Source organism: Ciona intestinalis, chromosome 5 (assembly GCF_000224145.3).
Source record: "Ciona intestinalis chromosome 5, KH, whole genome shotgun sequence".
Lineage (NCBI taxonomy): Eukaryota > Metazoa > Chordata > Ascidiacea > Phlebobranchia > Cionidae > Ciona > Ciona intestinalis.
The window spans coordinates 4,411,881-4,428,564 of NC_020170.2; the positions used below are offsets into that span (position 1 = coordinate 4,411,881).

At 36.9% G+C, this 16,684-nt stretch overlaps 2 protein-coding genes across 6 annotated transcripts in view; one reads left to right on the plus strand and one right to left on the minus strand.

The window, feature by feature from the left end:
* The window catches only part of LOC100175258 (enolase 4-like), a 5,183-nt gene extending 1,972 nt beyond the window's left edge, over window positions 1-3,211 (plus strand). The window contains exons 2-8 of one of the 2 annotated variants that reach the window (XM_002121077.4): window positions 132-325; window positions 640-761; window positions 1,048-1,212; window positions 1,556-1,725; window positions 1,978-2,197; window positions 2,562-2,680; window positions 2,994-3,211. In XM_002121077.4, the coding sequence (XP_002121113.1) occupies window positions 277-325; window positions 640-761; window positions 1,048-1,212; window positions 1,556-1,725; window positions 1,978-2,197; window positions 2,562-2,680; window positions 2,994-3,117 (969 nt within the window). In that variant the 5' untranslated portion in view covers window positions 132-276 and the 3' untranslated portion in view covers window positions 3,118-3,211. Of the gene's footprint in view, window positions 1-131; window positions 326-639; window positions 762-1,047; window positions 1,213-1,555; window positions 1,726-1,977; window positions 2,198-2,561; window positions 2,681-2,993 lie in introns of those variants that run through there. The other variant, XR_003395912.1, reaches the window with a different exon arrangement.
* Window positions 3,212-3,725: 514 nt separating this feature from the next.
* LOC100176457 (Kv channel-interacting protein 1) overlaps window positions 3,726-16,684 on the minus strand; it is a 28,505-nt gene continuing 15,546 nt past the window's right edge. For 2 of the 4 annotated variants that reach the window (XM_009860383.3, XM_018812007.2), the window contains exons 2-7: window positions 10,463-10,587; window positions 9,323-9,392; window positions 8,525-8,595; window positions 7,786-7,893; window positions 7,073-7,240; window positions 3,726-4,273 (exon numbers count right to left, since the gene is read on the minus strand). In XM_009860383.3, coding sequence (XP_009858685.2) covers window positions 4,226-4,273; window positions 7,073-7,240; window positions 7,786-7,893; window positions 8,525-8,595; window positions 9,323-9,392; window positions 10,463-10,587 — 590 coding nt within the window. In that variant the 3' untranslated portion in view covers window positions 3,726-4,225. Of the gene's footprint in view, window positions 4,274-7,072; window positions 7,241-7,785; window positions 7,894-8,524; window positions 8,596-9,322; window positions 9,393-10,462; window positions 10,591-16,684 lie in introns of all 4 variants that reach the window. The other 2 variants (XM_018812008.2, XM_018812006.2) reach the window with 1 other exon arrangement.

Consider the following 16,684-nt stretch of genomic DNA (forward strand, 5'->3'; position numbering starts at 1 on the left):
GTGATAACGACTGTCGTTTTCCAGCCACGCGAGGATAAAGTAAGTNACATTCATTCATTCATTCACCAGATCAGGGTCAGATTCCCAGAATTTATTACAGTATTTCATCCTAATTTATTTTTATTTGCCAGGGTTGCACTGCTGCCAGTGCAGTCTCAGTAGCTGTACTTAAAGCTGCAGCAAATTTCCTACAGAAGCCAGTAGTTTGAACACCTTCGTGATGCAACGGCTGTCACATCTGGTATTGCTCAACAAAATGTAGACAATACTGTTACCATGCCGACCCCAGCTATGGTGGTTTTAAGTGGTGGAAAGTCAGCACCAGGTAAGAAATTGCATGTCAATTTTTTTGTGTGGGTGTGTTTGTCCTTGGGGAATTTTATACTTGTCGAAAGAAATACAGTAAGGATCGGATGCTACAAAAACATAACAGACAAAATCAAGTCCAACCAATTGTTTTATAAAAGAAATAGAATCTACTTGAAGAAGAACCTGACGATGCCATTTAGGCAAAATATATCTTTTATTATGGTTGGAGTACTAGACTTTGGTCTATTTCGTTTTCTTGGCATCATATTCTTTTCTTACAGTTTAAAGTGGTATACTTACTCATTTTTCCACACTACCTTTTTCATGTAGGCAAACTCCACATGCTAAAGAATGTATTTGCGATTGCTAAACCAGGATTAACTATAAGCGAAAGTATCAGTAACTTGATAAAAGTTTACCAGAATGTTGGAAAAGGTCTTTCAGCAAAATCGGTAAATTTATTTATTACAAATAATTGTAAACATGTTTTTAACTGTGAACTTGTTTTAACTGTGAACCAACTGTCGCTTTCTCACTCTATCCTTCATTGACAAAATCAAACAGATAAATAAAATATATTATTATATTTTTTATAAGAGTAATTATTATAATATTTATACCTTAGTGATTATGCAATCATATTTTATCCCAGGTTTAAATTTTAAATGTTTTAAATTTTGTACATTTTTGTTGTTTTTGTACTTCATTAATTTAAAATATTTGAACCTTCAAATTCAGAGCTCTGGGTTGCTCACTGGTGCCTCTGGTGGATATGAACCAAGCTATGACAAACCTGAACAACCACTAGATGCGATTTTGGAAGCAATAAACACCTCAGGACTTGTTCCAGGACAAGATATCTTCCTTGGAATTGAATGCTCAGCCCATGAGATATTTGATTATGTAATGATAATAATAATAGTAATAACATAACTTTTAATTATCTCTTTGAAAATGATATCAAAGATTGTGATATTTAAAGAATGAAGAAAATGGAATCAACAGCAAACAACAGTTGTTAAAACACACTATGGGTAGAAAATGTGGAAAAAGGGTCAGTTAAACAGCGTGGCTGCTGCACTTCAAAATGATGCTGTAATAGCGTCTGTATTGTTAATGGCGGTGTAAAACGGTTGCATTTGGTCAAATTTTGTTTAAAAAATTATGTGACGCGTATGGATTTAAAAAATACGTCAAAAAGCTAAAAAATATTACCTTGTACAATCATTTTTGTTTTTTATCCCAGGACAAAGGAAAGTATGAGATTTCCACAGGTACATTGAAAACAGCCGATGAATTTATAGATCTTCTCAAAGATCTAGTGATGCGGTATCCATCTCTCATCATGATCATTGATCCTCTGAGGAGGGAGGACAGGGAGCAGTGGACAAAACTTTGTGAAATGGTTTCGGAAAAGTGAGAAAATAGAGTATGATGATGCATTTTTAAAGAGATTTTTTTTACAGAACACTACTACTAAAATATATTATTTTTCTCTTTGATATTTTTCTCTTTGTTGTTTCAATAAATTGACCTTTGCTATCTTTTCGAAAAGATTACTAAAAAATTATGTTATGGTAAATAATAAAATTAACATCACACTTTTATATATGTTAATTACCAAAACTAACTCTGGAAAAACACAGTAAAAGCATTTTTTTTATATAGGTGTTTTATCATTGGAAGTGATGTTATATATGGTTCTATGCATTCGTTGAATGACAACATGCTGTCGGCGCGTAAATCAAGTGGCCTAGTCATCAGTACTGGGAGTAGAGTTACTTGCAGTGACTTGGCGCGAGTGGTTGGTGACATAAGAGCACGTGAATGCGTAACGATAATGACTTCACCTGTAGGGGATGTATGTGATGATATATTCTCAGACCTGGTAAGCTGGGTGGTTCCTATAAATATGTTTTTGTTGTTACCATCATGTGTATTTATTATGAAGAAAATATCTTCTGGACTGTGTTTTTGAACATGTACCCACTTTGTTGTATGCTACATTGAATGTAACTTGTTTATCTTTGAGTGGCGGGCAACGACAGTCGATCAAGGACATAACACAGGTGTTCTGTGTCATATACTCTGTCAGTGTCTTGCCCAAAGACACATACGCCTATCTTCATTATTAATATTTATCCTAAAATCTGCTCACATTGGATTAATGAAACAGTTTAAATGTTACAAAATAAATCGTCTTTTTAAACCACCTTCATATCTAAAATGACATGAGGTATTTTTGGTTCCAGGCAGTTGGACTTGGTGCAACCTTTGTGAGGTTTGGAGCGCCATCTAGAGGCGAAAACACATCCAAGATAAATCGCTTTATAGAAATTGAACGGATAATCAATGAGAGCAAGACATCCAAGTATTAACCTCCTTCTACTCGGAATAACTTTATATTTTCCACTGCCCATAGGCTTAACGTTAGGGTGCCCGGGGTGATATGTCACCCCAGCTTTTGAGCAGGGGTGATATGATATGTTTTCGAAACCACAGTTTTAATCAATTAGGTTTAAACATACTGTTAGGTGGCTATATAAAAAGGCACCGTCCTAATATATTGTATTCGCCACATTAACCTATGTGGTTCTCTATGTTTTGACACCCGTGTTTTAATTACTACTGTTGCCCTGCCACACAAAAATAAAACGAGTTACATTCATGGATTCATATTTCAGGATCAACTATTTATCCAAGTTTGAATTCCCTGTTATAAAACCACCACCACCGGCGCCAGTGAGCGACGAGGAAAATGAAATACCAGCGGAAAATTCTTCACCAGACCAAAAGAAGAAAAAATAAAACATTTTCACATAAAAAGTGTAACATTCTTTATTTTTTCTCTTATCTGTGTGTTAACGTTTTGCTCTTCAATACATTATTGCTTACTGTTTAACTGCTGAGCTGGTGACTCATAGGCAATAGAGGTCCTGCAAACGTTTGAGGTAATCAGTATTGCTGTACCTCCTTTTAGTTTTCCTATAATATTGAGCCAGCATTTCACTATAACAAGCCCATTAACAGCAATTGCTTCTACCGAGTGGTCTAAAATAATAGTCAGCCAAAACAACCACCCACAAAGTTACATATGTGTTAACTTGTAAGGTGTGTAAAACAGATCACCTGTGTTATGTGGTTGCCCTGTCACGCGGAAATATATCAATTATATTGACTCCCACACGTTCTCCGAAAATGGTAGGACTATCCTGGGTCCCTAGTCACTTAAATACGGCGCCGCTGTTTTATACTGCGGTGTACCATGAATCCACAAGCTTACCTTTGTTATAAAGAACTTGGCTTCGATGAGTGTACCAGTATTAATCCATTCCAGGCAACTCTGGCTTAAATCTCAGGTTTCGTGGAGTGTCACGCTGCGAGAATTTATTCACATAGAATAGAATCCAGGCCGCTCCTGTTTTCTTATTTTGTTTATTCAACAGAATCTTTGCCGAATGTTGTACAAATTCGCGAAGGAGCAAAGAAACATAAAGTGCAAATACAAATCCGTTGCCATATTAAAAATAGCAACGACGGCGACTAAACGCAGTGTTTTGTAAACTGATCTTTGTCAGAAGCATTGTATACAAAAGTATGGAAAATTGGACTTTTTCCAATGCGTTTATAAGAGTGTGCTGCTTCAATCGCATCATTCCAAAACAATCACAAGTAAATATACGGCGGGGTAAAGATATTGCACATTGTAAAAATCACCAATTCTGGTAAAGCTTGGAGAGAAAATCACGGTGGCCAGGTATATACTGGGACCTAAATACCACAGAGGAAAAATCTCCGTGTGTTCATCCCGCTTTTGCAAGGAGAAATATTCTCCATGAGTTTCTCTGAGCTTTGGCGTATTCGCTCTTCTGCGCAATGTCTATGGAAGAACGCCAGAAACGCCGCCTTGATGGAGCTATAACGCGTGGTCGAATATGCTCATTGATCGTACAATAGATTCGTCCTGCAAATACAGCTTTGTTAGAATAAAAACCACATATATTAGGGTAGGGGAAGACGGTACACCTTTGGTATTACATTATACCAACATCCTGATCGTGTTTTTATTAATTAACAACGATCAATCGGAGTCGTAAGGATACGACCTATAGGCTACTATTATATATTTTACACTACGTGAGGATTTCGAAAAAACGAAGCTATAAAACTGGTGTTGCTGAAAATAAGACAGTTTGTTGGCTTTAAGTGCGGGGTTAAGCCAGACAGCGGTTGAGTGTAGCCTTCATATACAAACAACTCGAGCATATATATATAATGTGTGATGATGGCGTTAGCGCAAATAGATTGTATACCCTTGTTGGATCTATATATAACGCCACCAAAACCACCGTATAATCATTTAATTCAATTCAAAAGCTGCATTTAGCCAGGATACAATTTAAATTTATCTTTCCATTATAAACATGTTGTGTTCAGTATAGGAGAAACGAATACCAACCCCTTAATTACATGCTTTGCTTATAAATAATGGAGCGCAAGCTAGCTTTGTTATGTCAGGAACGGTAATGTCGATATGACAGTTGCAGCACGACCACTGTGTCCGTGTTTAAACCTATAGTTTGTAATTAAAATTCGCTCCCAATTATAGTCCCAATTATTAATAATGAACATGTAGGCCTCTTATATTGGCTGTAATCTTCTATTGGCTTGCGTTGTTATTATAAGTTAAAACAGGTGGTCCTTTGTAAAAACAGGACTAATAAGTAGGTGTTGGCCCATAGTATGGATTATTCCAATAAACTTTTTAAACATAATTATTTTTGGAGTAAAAATAATGTAAAATATGTTTAATGTGTGTTTGGAAAAAAGTGTTGGGAATCACTGTTTTTAAAGATGCCCGGAAACACTGGCTTATATTTTAGTTTAAAGCGTACAGGCGAATCTTTCTATAAGTAACACGAGTGTGCAACGTGTGTTAGGAAAAAATAATAGAAAAGACTGCCTAATGCGACCAGTTTTGATCGAATCCAGAACTAGACGATAAAATCCCCAAAAATATATTTAGTAGGGTGGGAGAATATAAGACATGTTTTCATTCTACTTTCTTGTCTCATTTAGTAGCAAACAAAGAGAAATCAAAGAAAAAAGCGCATCTTCGCACGACCCCTATAAAACGCTGCTATTTATTTGAAATCAGGATATTTGGATATTATATGCTAAAGGGTAACCCACTTACCCCCATAGTACTGTATACCACCTATAGCGCAATAAACGAACGGGAATACAAACATGTCTGTTGTAGCACGGTCGATCAACGCCGATGTTTTCCAGCTCATGAAATATTCATCCGCCACGCGGAGATATATTTGCTCAACGTGGTATACAGTAGGTTAGGGTAAGATGGTACACTCTGTTTTTCGTACCCTTCGATGGTGAACTATTTATATATTAGGGTGGGAAAGACGGGACACTTTTTATTGTATCGTCTATTCCATTTGGTTGTAAACAAGGAACGTTTAAAGAAATATAAAACCGAATCTTCACGACTCGTTGTTAGTCGTTTAACCACGAACAGGATATTTGGGTATTCTGAGCTAAAGGTATTTCATCTTCCCCAATCCTATTATATTCACACAATTGTATAACCGTATCCTTAGGACTCTAAACTAGCGTTGTTAATTGTATACAACACGCTTAGGAAACATGGGATATTATGTGCTAACGGTATCCAACCTGTTCCATAGTACTATATGGGAGCGTTACATTATACGGAACGGTCTGTTAAGTCATTTAATTGAGCTTTGTTTTCGCCAATAAAATGACTATGTGGGTTTTATGAGGGACTTAACAATGACGAAAGAGGCCAAAACGTAACATGACGTCGGTGCGCAGTTTTATGGAAAACAAGCCAAGTCCAAAAACATATCGACTACCGACTAAATATAGCTATGGATTTTCTCCAGGCGTCTTTAACGATTTTGCTTACAGAGTCGTTCCCGGCAACTTCGACCCGTTTGGCATTTTGCCCCGCGATTTTCATTAAAACAGCGATTTTTTAAAATGAACGCCGTCGTGGCGTCTTTTACAGGCGCAGGGCTCTTGCAGCCGTTGTTAGATAGTAGGGTGGGGGAAGAGGGACATCTTTAGCAGATAATATCCAGATATCCTGATCGTATTTTAAACAATTAACAACGGTCTATGGGAGCCGTGAAGATATAGATTTATAAATGTTTGATTGTTCATTGTCAACTGCTAAATGGGACGAGAAAACATAGTTAAAAGGTGTCCCATCTTCCCCCACCCTACTGTATATTTACGCATTTTGAATTTATGTGGGCCTAAAGTTAAAATCTGCATTTTTAAAATAATTTGAAAATGCCGCAAAGTATATTATTCAATAAACAATAGGATAGCTAACAAACCATGGTACTAAGACAGAATACGCTTATTTTCTATTTTATGTGGTCAGGTCCTTGTCGAAGTCATGAGATTTAAGCCAGATTTTGCCCATCACCCCTAACCCCAGGTCGCTTGTGGATTTATTTCAAATAAACAATGTTATTTTTTTCATGTTATATATAGTAGGGTCGGAAAAGATGGGACACCTTTCATTGTACATTTTTCGTCGCATATGGTAGTAAACAAATAACAGTCAAAGAAATATAAAACCGTATCCCCACGACTCCCATAGACCGTTGTTAATTGTTTAAAACCCGAGCAGGATATTGGGAACAATATGTTTTAAAGTGTCCCGTCGTACCCCATAGTTCTGTAATAACAAAACACGCCTATATGCTCCTACCTTGGTGCACGTCTCACAGAACTCCTCCATCGTAACTAAACCATCTCCATTAAGATCAAGTTTGTTAAATATCCTGTCCGTATGTTCCATGTAGTTATCATCCGATAGCGACGGCGTAACATGCGATCCCAACAACTGGTATACTGACTTTATTATGCTGAGCATCTCCTGTGTATTATTGTGTTGTATTAACAATCACCCTTTACAGTTACATACGTGGTGATTTATAAGCGGACACCGGGTGTTTAAAACAGAACACGTCGTTGTCCCGTCACGCGAGGATAAATAAATTACATTTAAAACACATTGGCCCATATTTTGTATAGGTTGGTGGATATTGTTAATCATTATCACAAGTTACATATTATGTGGTGAATCAAAATCTGGCACAAGGTGTATGAAACAAAACACCTGTGTTATAACGACTGTCTTTGCGTCGCGGCACACGAGGATAAATAGATTCAAAACACATTATCCCACATTAGTACATGTATTCTCAATTTCTTGGTAGTCTGTTACGTCCTATTTTTAAAACCCAAGATAAAAAAATTATATATTTTTTAAAAATGTTAAATCATTAGGAAGTCGGCCCTTATCGGCATGCTGTTATATATAGAATGTTTTGCACTGGAAACTGGCAAGATATAGATTATAAGATGAATAGTGTCAAGACATATCTTAAGACAGATCAGATAATTAAAGGTTTTACTAACCTCCCGGGTTATATACCCGTCGTGGTTGATGTCATATAATCTGAACGTCCAATGCAACCTATCGATCAAACTTCCACGCAGTAGGGAAGATAAACCGATTGCAAACTCCTGAAACAAAAAAAACACACATAATACATAGTAAATGGGGGGGAGACGGATACCTTTAGCACATATTATCCAGATATCCTGATTGTGTTTAAAACAATTAACAACGGTCTATGAGATTCGTAAGGATAAGATTTAAAATAAAATTCTTCGAATGCTTTTTGTTTACTACCAAATAGGACGAGCCTTGTACTCGTTTTCTATAAATGTTACTTACGAGTTGACTTCGCAAAATCAATATAATAACGCGTTTCTTTTATGTATAATATATAATGCGTATTGATGCGGTTTTCATATATGTCTTGTATTCTGCTGCTGCCCCATGCGCAAAACAGGGTCCGACAAGCAGGAAATAGATTTTCGCGCTCCCCGGGTGATCGAAGATCGATTGGAAGCTGAGAATAATTCTCGTGGAGACAGAATGACAGAAATGGTCAACCTTTCGTTCCTGATCAATTGGGGGCGGACCAGTACACCCCAAATAAAAGGTCCTGACACCTTTAGCGCTGTATGTCAAGTTAAATGCTAAAAACAATTGATCGTGCCCAACTGCGCACCAATTGTTATTCTGACCTTGGTTGAATTAAATATAAACGCTGGAATGTAGGGCTGACTTTTTAAAAAGTATATTTACCTCGAAATTGACATGACCTTCTTCCGAGTGATCAAATGCACGAAACACATAATGAGCATACATGTCCGCATCTGTGAAATATAGAAAACGTTCAGAACCCGACAGAAAACACATGTAAAGTTATGTACAGTTTTAAAGGGGAAAGAGGGAATTTTGTTAGAACATAATTTTCGATATATCCGGATTGTACGGTTTTATAATTCTTTAAATATTCTTTATTTACCACAAAATGAGACGATGAAACGCAGAATTGATATTCTTACCCGAGCCTATATACTATATATGTTAAGTTCAGTGTTTTTGTATAAAGTTCAGATAGGTTTAGGTGCATGCTGCATTGTCGTGAAAGATCTTATGTTTAATTAAACGCCAGACACTTGATCATTTAAAATTAAAAACATTATATACCCTATCAGCTTTAAATGATCCGATTTCCCGCAGCTTTATGGGGCGATGGGTTATAAATAATAAAGCAGGCGATTTACAATGTCCTTGGCTTTGTAAGTTAAGGTGAAACGGAGAATCGCATACTCTTCAGAAGTACGGTTCGTCTTTAAGTTACAATCAATATCTATTTGAAGGGAACGCGGTTCGACTGGAGTTGTAATTTGATTATGACACGCTGTAATAGCCACACCATCTAATTGTACGCCTCCTCTAGCCAGCTTTTATTCTGATGACGCAAGAAATTGGATTTTGATCACGTTTTTAAATTACATTGGTACGTTTGGTTCGTATAATGGTTTGTAAGCGTACACGCCTCTTGTGTAAGAGTGAAAATGTGAACACTGGTCTTACCTCCGTTGGGAAAGAATTGACAGTAGATTGATTTGAAGGTTTCTTCGTTCACAACGCCGTTCGGGCACTCCTGTAAAAATGAAGGAAAACAATATAAACGTTTTTATTTTTATTTAGTATATAAAACACACAAGTTTGATCACGACATAGAAATTTCAAGAGGATATATTTTTAACCGAAACGTTGAAGATATAAATCGTGTCGCATGTTAGTATTAAATCCTACAGGAAAATCATTGTTTTATGCGCCTACAATATTATTTACTATCGTCAATAATAAGACACCACTGCACTGGTTTAATATATTCAACATCTCAAAGGTCTTAAATATACACTGGACAGTTCTACATCAAGTAGAATAGGCCAATTCTTGCCTAAATCTCAGTTCCCATGGCGTGTTACGCCACAGGACTTCATGCACGTAGAATTGCCATACTTTGATACTTAAATCCCGGATTTGAGGTAAATAAACAAACCAAGAGACTATTCCGCCGATTTCCCCTGTATGCGCCTATGTTTTGAATTTTCCAGCATGTTAGTTCTACTGTTCTGCTGCATTTACAGATACCAACTTATGTTACAACTCAACATATCTAATCATATATACCGAACAATTATGACAACCATGCTAGTGCAAAGAGTTTTTTTGTAAAAATATATGGCGTTTATTTCCAAACAAATGTTAACTTATATATTTTTTAAAAACCTAAAAAAAAACGTTTAAAAAAGAATTGACCAGTTTTTGGTAAATCAAATCAGATTTCAAGGCAAGATTGGAATGGACAAGTGTGCGTTCGGTCACTTCGAGGATTTAATTATAGTAAGATTCATTCGATAGAAACCATATTAGACGTGATTTTATCAAATTTTCCATTTGGCCATTCTTGTAACACTCTTGTGTCGAATCTAAACAAGAACATCAGCACTGACAGGTAATGTACGACACGCGACAGTGTTTACGAGGAAATCTGGCAGCGTGAACATCAATTCTAAAACATTCATGAATTATAAAGCGAGCTCGGGTTCGGTAATTGCCTGTTTCTTTTGGCTTAAGTGGCCTTACATGTAGCGCGTGCTTTGTTGCCAACAATGTACATGGAGGTCTTATGTACACATTAAAAATATAACATGAGTTTCTTACGTTTTTGAAGTTTCTGTACAGCGTCTTAAGCTCTCTTCTATCGAAATTTGTGAGGGCCATTAATCTTTCAATGCTTTCCGGCATATATCGCAGTGTTTGCCGCTCGATTTCTGCTCCATCAGCATCTGCTATGATGTATTGGTTTAGACAATTTTACGAGAAACACTGCTTTGAAATATAGGTGGTTAGTATTTTTAATTAGGTTTTGGGTTAAAAAATGGAAGTCATCATCCTCTGTTATAAGATTTTGGGTTTGGGATAGAATTTTACGGAAACACTGGTCTTGAAATATTAGTCATTAATCTGTACAATAATTAATATGTTGTGTTAAAAAAATCGGAAACACTGGTTTAAAATTCACGTCATTAATCTGTATCACACACCACGCCACACTTCTTAGGTTAAGATTAAAGGCGACTTGGAAAACCGCTGTGACGGAACCACCGGAATAAAGCGAATTATTCGATCCATATCTATGACAGTGACAAACGAATTCTTCCTGTTATCTGCCCCTAACATCCGGCCAAACATCATTTCCCCGCAGACTAAGCTTATAAATAGATCCTGCTACTAAAGCATCATATGTCTGTATGTATTTATTGGCATGCTCCAACAGTACAATTCTTCTACATTTTTTGCAATAAGTAAAATAAATACAGAAACCAAACATAACTGAAATATACTGGGCAACATGGCTTTTTAGAAGCCTAAAACATCACCTTTCGTCCAGCATTTGAGAAAGGGCAGATACTTGTGAATTCTATTAAACACAACCATGACCACACCAGCGCACATAATCGCTATTCCGATCTTCTCTGTCTCCCAAACATTCTCTCTCTCTGTCACCATGGTTAAGATAGCGAGAGACATTTACCTCCGCCAAGCGCCAAACCGTTACGTAATGACGCCGCAAAACGCTGAAAGCTGCTCTACGTGTGCGGCGACGTCTCGTAAATCTAAACAGCACCGTACAAATGAAACTGCGAACTGATGCCAACCAGAAAGCATAGAGATATAGATAACTCCACTACATTGAATAAAGCTGCTGCTGGCTACAGTTTGCTAGCGATCAAAACCCTAAGCCACCTGGGACCATTCATAATGATTCAGCGCAAGCGTAATTGAACCTTGTTAAGTCTGGATAGGCGGCTTTGTGCTCTACTGCTGGTTGCGTAATAGCTGTCTTCCTACGCCAGATAATCCGCACGCGTCATTAAAGCGTCGTAACCCCACATTAAGAGTGACAATTTAAAGTGAGGGGTAATTGCCTGATAAACCCGCGTCACTTTTAACTGCTTACAAAACAACTAAACTCGTTCTAGTTTACTTTTCCGTCCCCGACTGCTTTCCTCTCTCCGTGCAGCATACAGTAAGCCACGCAAACAAACAAGAAGGGCAATCGACTTTCTGTCGAAATCCGGGTATTCCGGCCTATTTTTATTTTCCCTCCCGCAAACTTGAAGGCGAGCTTGCGGTCAATGTAACGCCAGGCTCCCTGCCAATCTACCAAATTCATAAACCCCACTACCGCCCTGGATAAGCGAAAAAGGACCGGTGTAGAAATTTGGAGTGCTTTGCGCCGTAAACAAAATATAAACTGGGCAAAAGAGAGTAATTCGATTTCCATTGAAAATTGGCTACGAACTGCTCCAGAATAAGAATTTAAAACGGCAAGCGAATAATAAAATATTTATACACCCCCGGCATGTTTAGACCGATCAAATAAAAGTCAATTATATCCCTTATTCTTCCCGACAACTTTTTGAAATTTCTCCTTTATCGAAATATTGGAGTAAGCGTGGAGTTAAATAAAAACCAATTGTTTGTTTTTCGTCACCGTAGACGATTAGACTGACCCAACCAAAACCGCGTATCCTGTTTCACCTGCGCCCTGCTGAAACTGACTCGGTCCCTCAGCGCACCTCACCCTACATAACTCAATTATGGAATGATTTAATATAGGTAGCAGTATGGTGAAAATTGGCTCGAGTCGAAGTCGCCCAAAAAAGGCCGGCGCTTTTTTCCCAGATGACCTGGATTTGACGTAATGTTACGTTGATGCTTCTTTCGTGTTTTGCACGCCGCGTGGCGCAAAGTGACATAATCATCACAGCCTTCAATACGATCGTTAGCGTGCCCCTGGGATCGAATAAGCTTGGCGTAATACGATAAAAATTAGATTAAAGCTCTGCCTATGATGTTGCTTCATCGCGAGCCCACTTTCGCTTATCTATAATCTGCAGCAACTTAATAATTTATGGTCTTATCGCGTGATACGATGTAAGTTTCTGACAGGGCAGGATTTAAGACACAGTCGGTATTTTGCAATTCCCAGATTTCGGAATACACCTATCCAGTATAGGCAGAATGAAATAGCAAGGTGATGGGGAAGACGAGACACCTTTAGCACATATTATCCAAATGTACTGATCGTGCTTTAAACATTTAAACAACGGTATATGCCATGGAGTCACGCGAATACGGTTTTACAACCATTTAAATGTTCTTTGTTTACTGCAAAAAAAGAATAAGAAAATAGAAGGCGTGCTGTCTTACCCCACCATATACTATTTACACATTTCTATAGTCTTACGAGCTTCCCTATAGCAGTTACATCAGCCAATGCAATAATATGCTATATGCGTATTTCAAAACATGTTTTGGCGCTTGACAAAAAGATGAATCACACAACGTCGACGTTTCGTAATAAGCGCTACGGAAGTCACGCCAACTTTCCATATAAAATTCATGAAGCTAAATCATAAGTCTGAGTATCTTCAGCCGTCAGTCACGCCTGGAGCGTTAATGACATAAGATTTTTGGGTGCAACAGACACGCTTTTTAATTGACACTCTTTCCCACACTTTTTATCTATAGCATGTTTAACAACTGTTGGTTTACTATTGATTCCCTTCTCTTCGTTCTTTAAATAACATAATCTTCGCTACGACTTTTAAAGGGATAAACAAAAAGCATTGTGTTTTTGGTGCTATTGGGAGTACACAACAGAAAGTACAAAAAAATGTTGTTTTTTTCGGAAAATCAATACTTAGGATTAATCATTAAAATCACAGCGTAAGCTCTTGAGTTGCTACAAGTAGCTTGTTTGAGCTATTAATTAATAGCCTTTACCCACGCGAGAGTGTGGTTATATAGCATTAGTGGCCGCACTGCAGTAATGCACGAAATAAATGAACTCCCAGTTGAGTCCAAACCACGAATATTTGGCAACGGTATGTAGCTCTGATGACAGATCTGTGTAAAACACGCATGCAGTCTTTACCACGACAATGTAGTGTAAATGAAAAATTCATAAATTTCGAATCCAAATTCGGGGCGTAGCAGTTAATGTGCTTTCGTTGTCTGTTTGCATCGACCGTTGCTGCTCAGACTTCATTTGATTCATCCCATAGTTCACCAAACATTCGTGTTTCGCTTTTTAGGTTTTAACTTTGACAACTGATCCGTATGTAATTGTAATCCATTTCCATACGCGATCAATCTTGAGCCTATGTGACACATTACAACCAATACCAGTGATATGAGTTGACCACCAGAATGTATTAACGGTTTAAAAACTGCCCGACTTATAAGAAACGTATTGGGAAAATGTCGTACATGACTGATAAAGTACTTAAAAATCCTGCATAAAAAAGGTTTATTTATACACACTGTTCAAGGAACCAATACTTGGATTATATAAATGTGTAAGTAATTGTATATATAACAATTTAAGAATGTAGGTCAAAATTGTTACTCTATAAAATTGCATTAAAATTATATATTTTTTATACAAAACTTTTAGGTTTAATAAAACTATAACTTATTCGAAAGAAAGTGTCTGTATTATCGCACAAGGAATGTATGTATGTACAATACGTTGCTTGTAACATGATATTCAGTAACCAGCTAAACTTTTCTTTCGGCAACCGCATTGCGTTACAGCATTGCTCAACACCGCCCCCTACCGCAACGTAACATTGTAAACTGTTGCTGTTAGTGGTCGCTAAAGTACCAAGGTTCAACAAACCACAAGAGTTTTAATAGTTGTGTACAGTTCTTAACAAGAGTTTTAACGTAAAATGACATTCACTCTTTTAACAACGTTGAACAGTAAAGTATTTGACTTAAAGTAATTTAAAGTTATGAGCCATTTAAATAGCGTCAAAACATAAAAATTACTTTTTACTTCCAATTTAACGGTAAGCACGTTAAGGAGAGTTGTCGGAAACGCCAAAAGCCACAAACGCGCGAAACATACGCACATACAAAGTTACCCATTATAAAAACGTTAGGAAATACCGAACTAACTATATAGTACTGTGGGTTGGGACGATGGGATACCGTTGGCACCTAAATCCCATATTTCCTGATCATTTAAACAATTTACAAGTCTATTTAAGAGTCGTGAGGATATCAGTATAAAATTGTGCAAACTGTTTACTACCAAATGGTACGAGAAATGAGAATAAAAACATGTCCCATCTTACCCCATCGTACAATATATGGTAGAACCATAGGGAACCAATCGTAATTTAACCTGCCACAAATTCACATAAAAAAAAACAAACAAATAAACTCCAAAGAAATTTTGGTGTTAAAGTCGCTAGAACAGAAGAGTTATACGTCCATGCCGCAACTCGCAATTTGGCTATTGTTGACAAATAACATAAAAAGAACAAACTAGCACCAAGGAATAATAAATTAATTTTGAATTCGTGTTTTGGATTTAGATGATAAATTGAACATTTTTCTTAATTTTGAATTCGTGTTTTGGATTTAGATGATAAATTGAACATTTTTCGTATGAGTATATAAAAAGCTTGTTCGATTCTTCGCAAAAAAAACAATTCGCCCTATCTAACTGTACGTTTTGTGATAATGTTTTAATAGTTTTGGAAACCATCACCTAAGCAAGGAAAATGCAGCACTTTCAGTGTTGGAATCATTAAATGACCAATGCACTCGTTTGAACCGCAATATCTTGGATGCTGTCTCAAAAACATATTAAATCTCAAATGGCGATCACTATTAACTCCCTGGCGGGTAATCAAATTACGAAGTGGCTTTCTGCTATTCGCCGTTAGATGTACCGGTGATGTAGAACGGCGACCAGGGAATTCCACAACCATCCATTTAGTATGACCGCATGACAAGGCCCAAGGAAACTAAATTAAATATATAGTAGGGTGGGGGGGGAGATAGACACCTTTGGAACATAATATGCAAATATCCTGATCGTGTTTTAAACAATTACTAAAGGTCTATGGGAGTCGTGTACGTGTACAACGGAATTTTTCCAGGAATGTTTAAACTGGCATATATATTGATAGGACCAGTCCAATAACAAAAACACAAGGAAATCCAACTAAAATAGACTCTTCTTTTAAGGTAAAGGATATTACTGAAACAGAATGATGTACGATTCAAGCTGTATATATGCACAGAATACAATGGTTCCATATCTTTCTGCATTTTATATGAACAAAATAAAACGCGATTTCGTCATGGTAATACGTATACGGCCAATATAACGACTGTCATTTTTCGGCATCTCTTAGATAAAGTAGGTTACATTTATTCATATACATAACATAAGAATAGATCATAAATGTACCAATGAGTGTGTATGTACAGATACAATATTTGTTCAGGTTTTTACAATTATAAAAACGAGGCTTACCTTTTTCAGAGTCCTCAGATTCAAGTTTAGATAATATGATCGGGGTATTTTTACGAAACCTTGCCCCAAAACGTTGCCTTAGTCTTGTAAACAATACGAACGCCATAGCGAATCGATGAACAAAAAAACAAAACAAAACAGAAAAACCCGAATACCTATATGTCAGTGATTTTCGAAGCTTAGCAAAATCTGAACACGACAAAGACAAAACCTGAGATCGGTAAACTACAAAAGATACAGGAATTTTAGTGTGGGTTAAAGGGAGTTCTTAATCTGTTGTTTTTGGTCGATAAATCTCGTTTCCCGCATAAACAACCTAACCAATAGATCTAATTATCTAATCTCTTTCAAGAATACAAATTTAACATTTTATTTGCTTGTGCCAAACAAATATATATATATAGTGGGGTGGGGGAAGATGGGACACCTTTAGCACATAATATATAAATATCCTGGTCGTGTTTTAAACAAATAACAATGGTATAAAAGTCGCGAGGACATGGTTTTATAATTCTGTAAATGTTCTTTGTTACTACCAA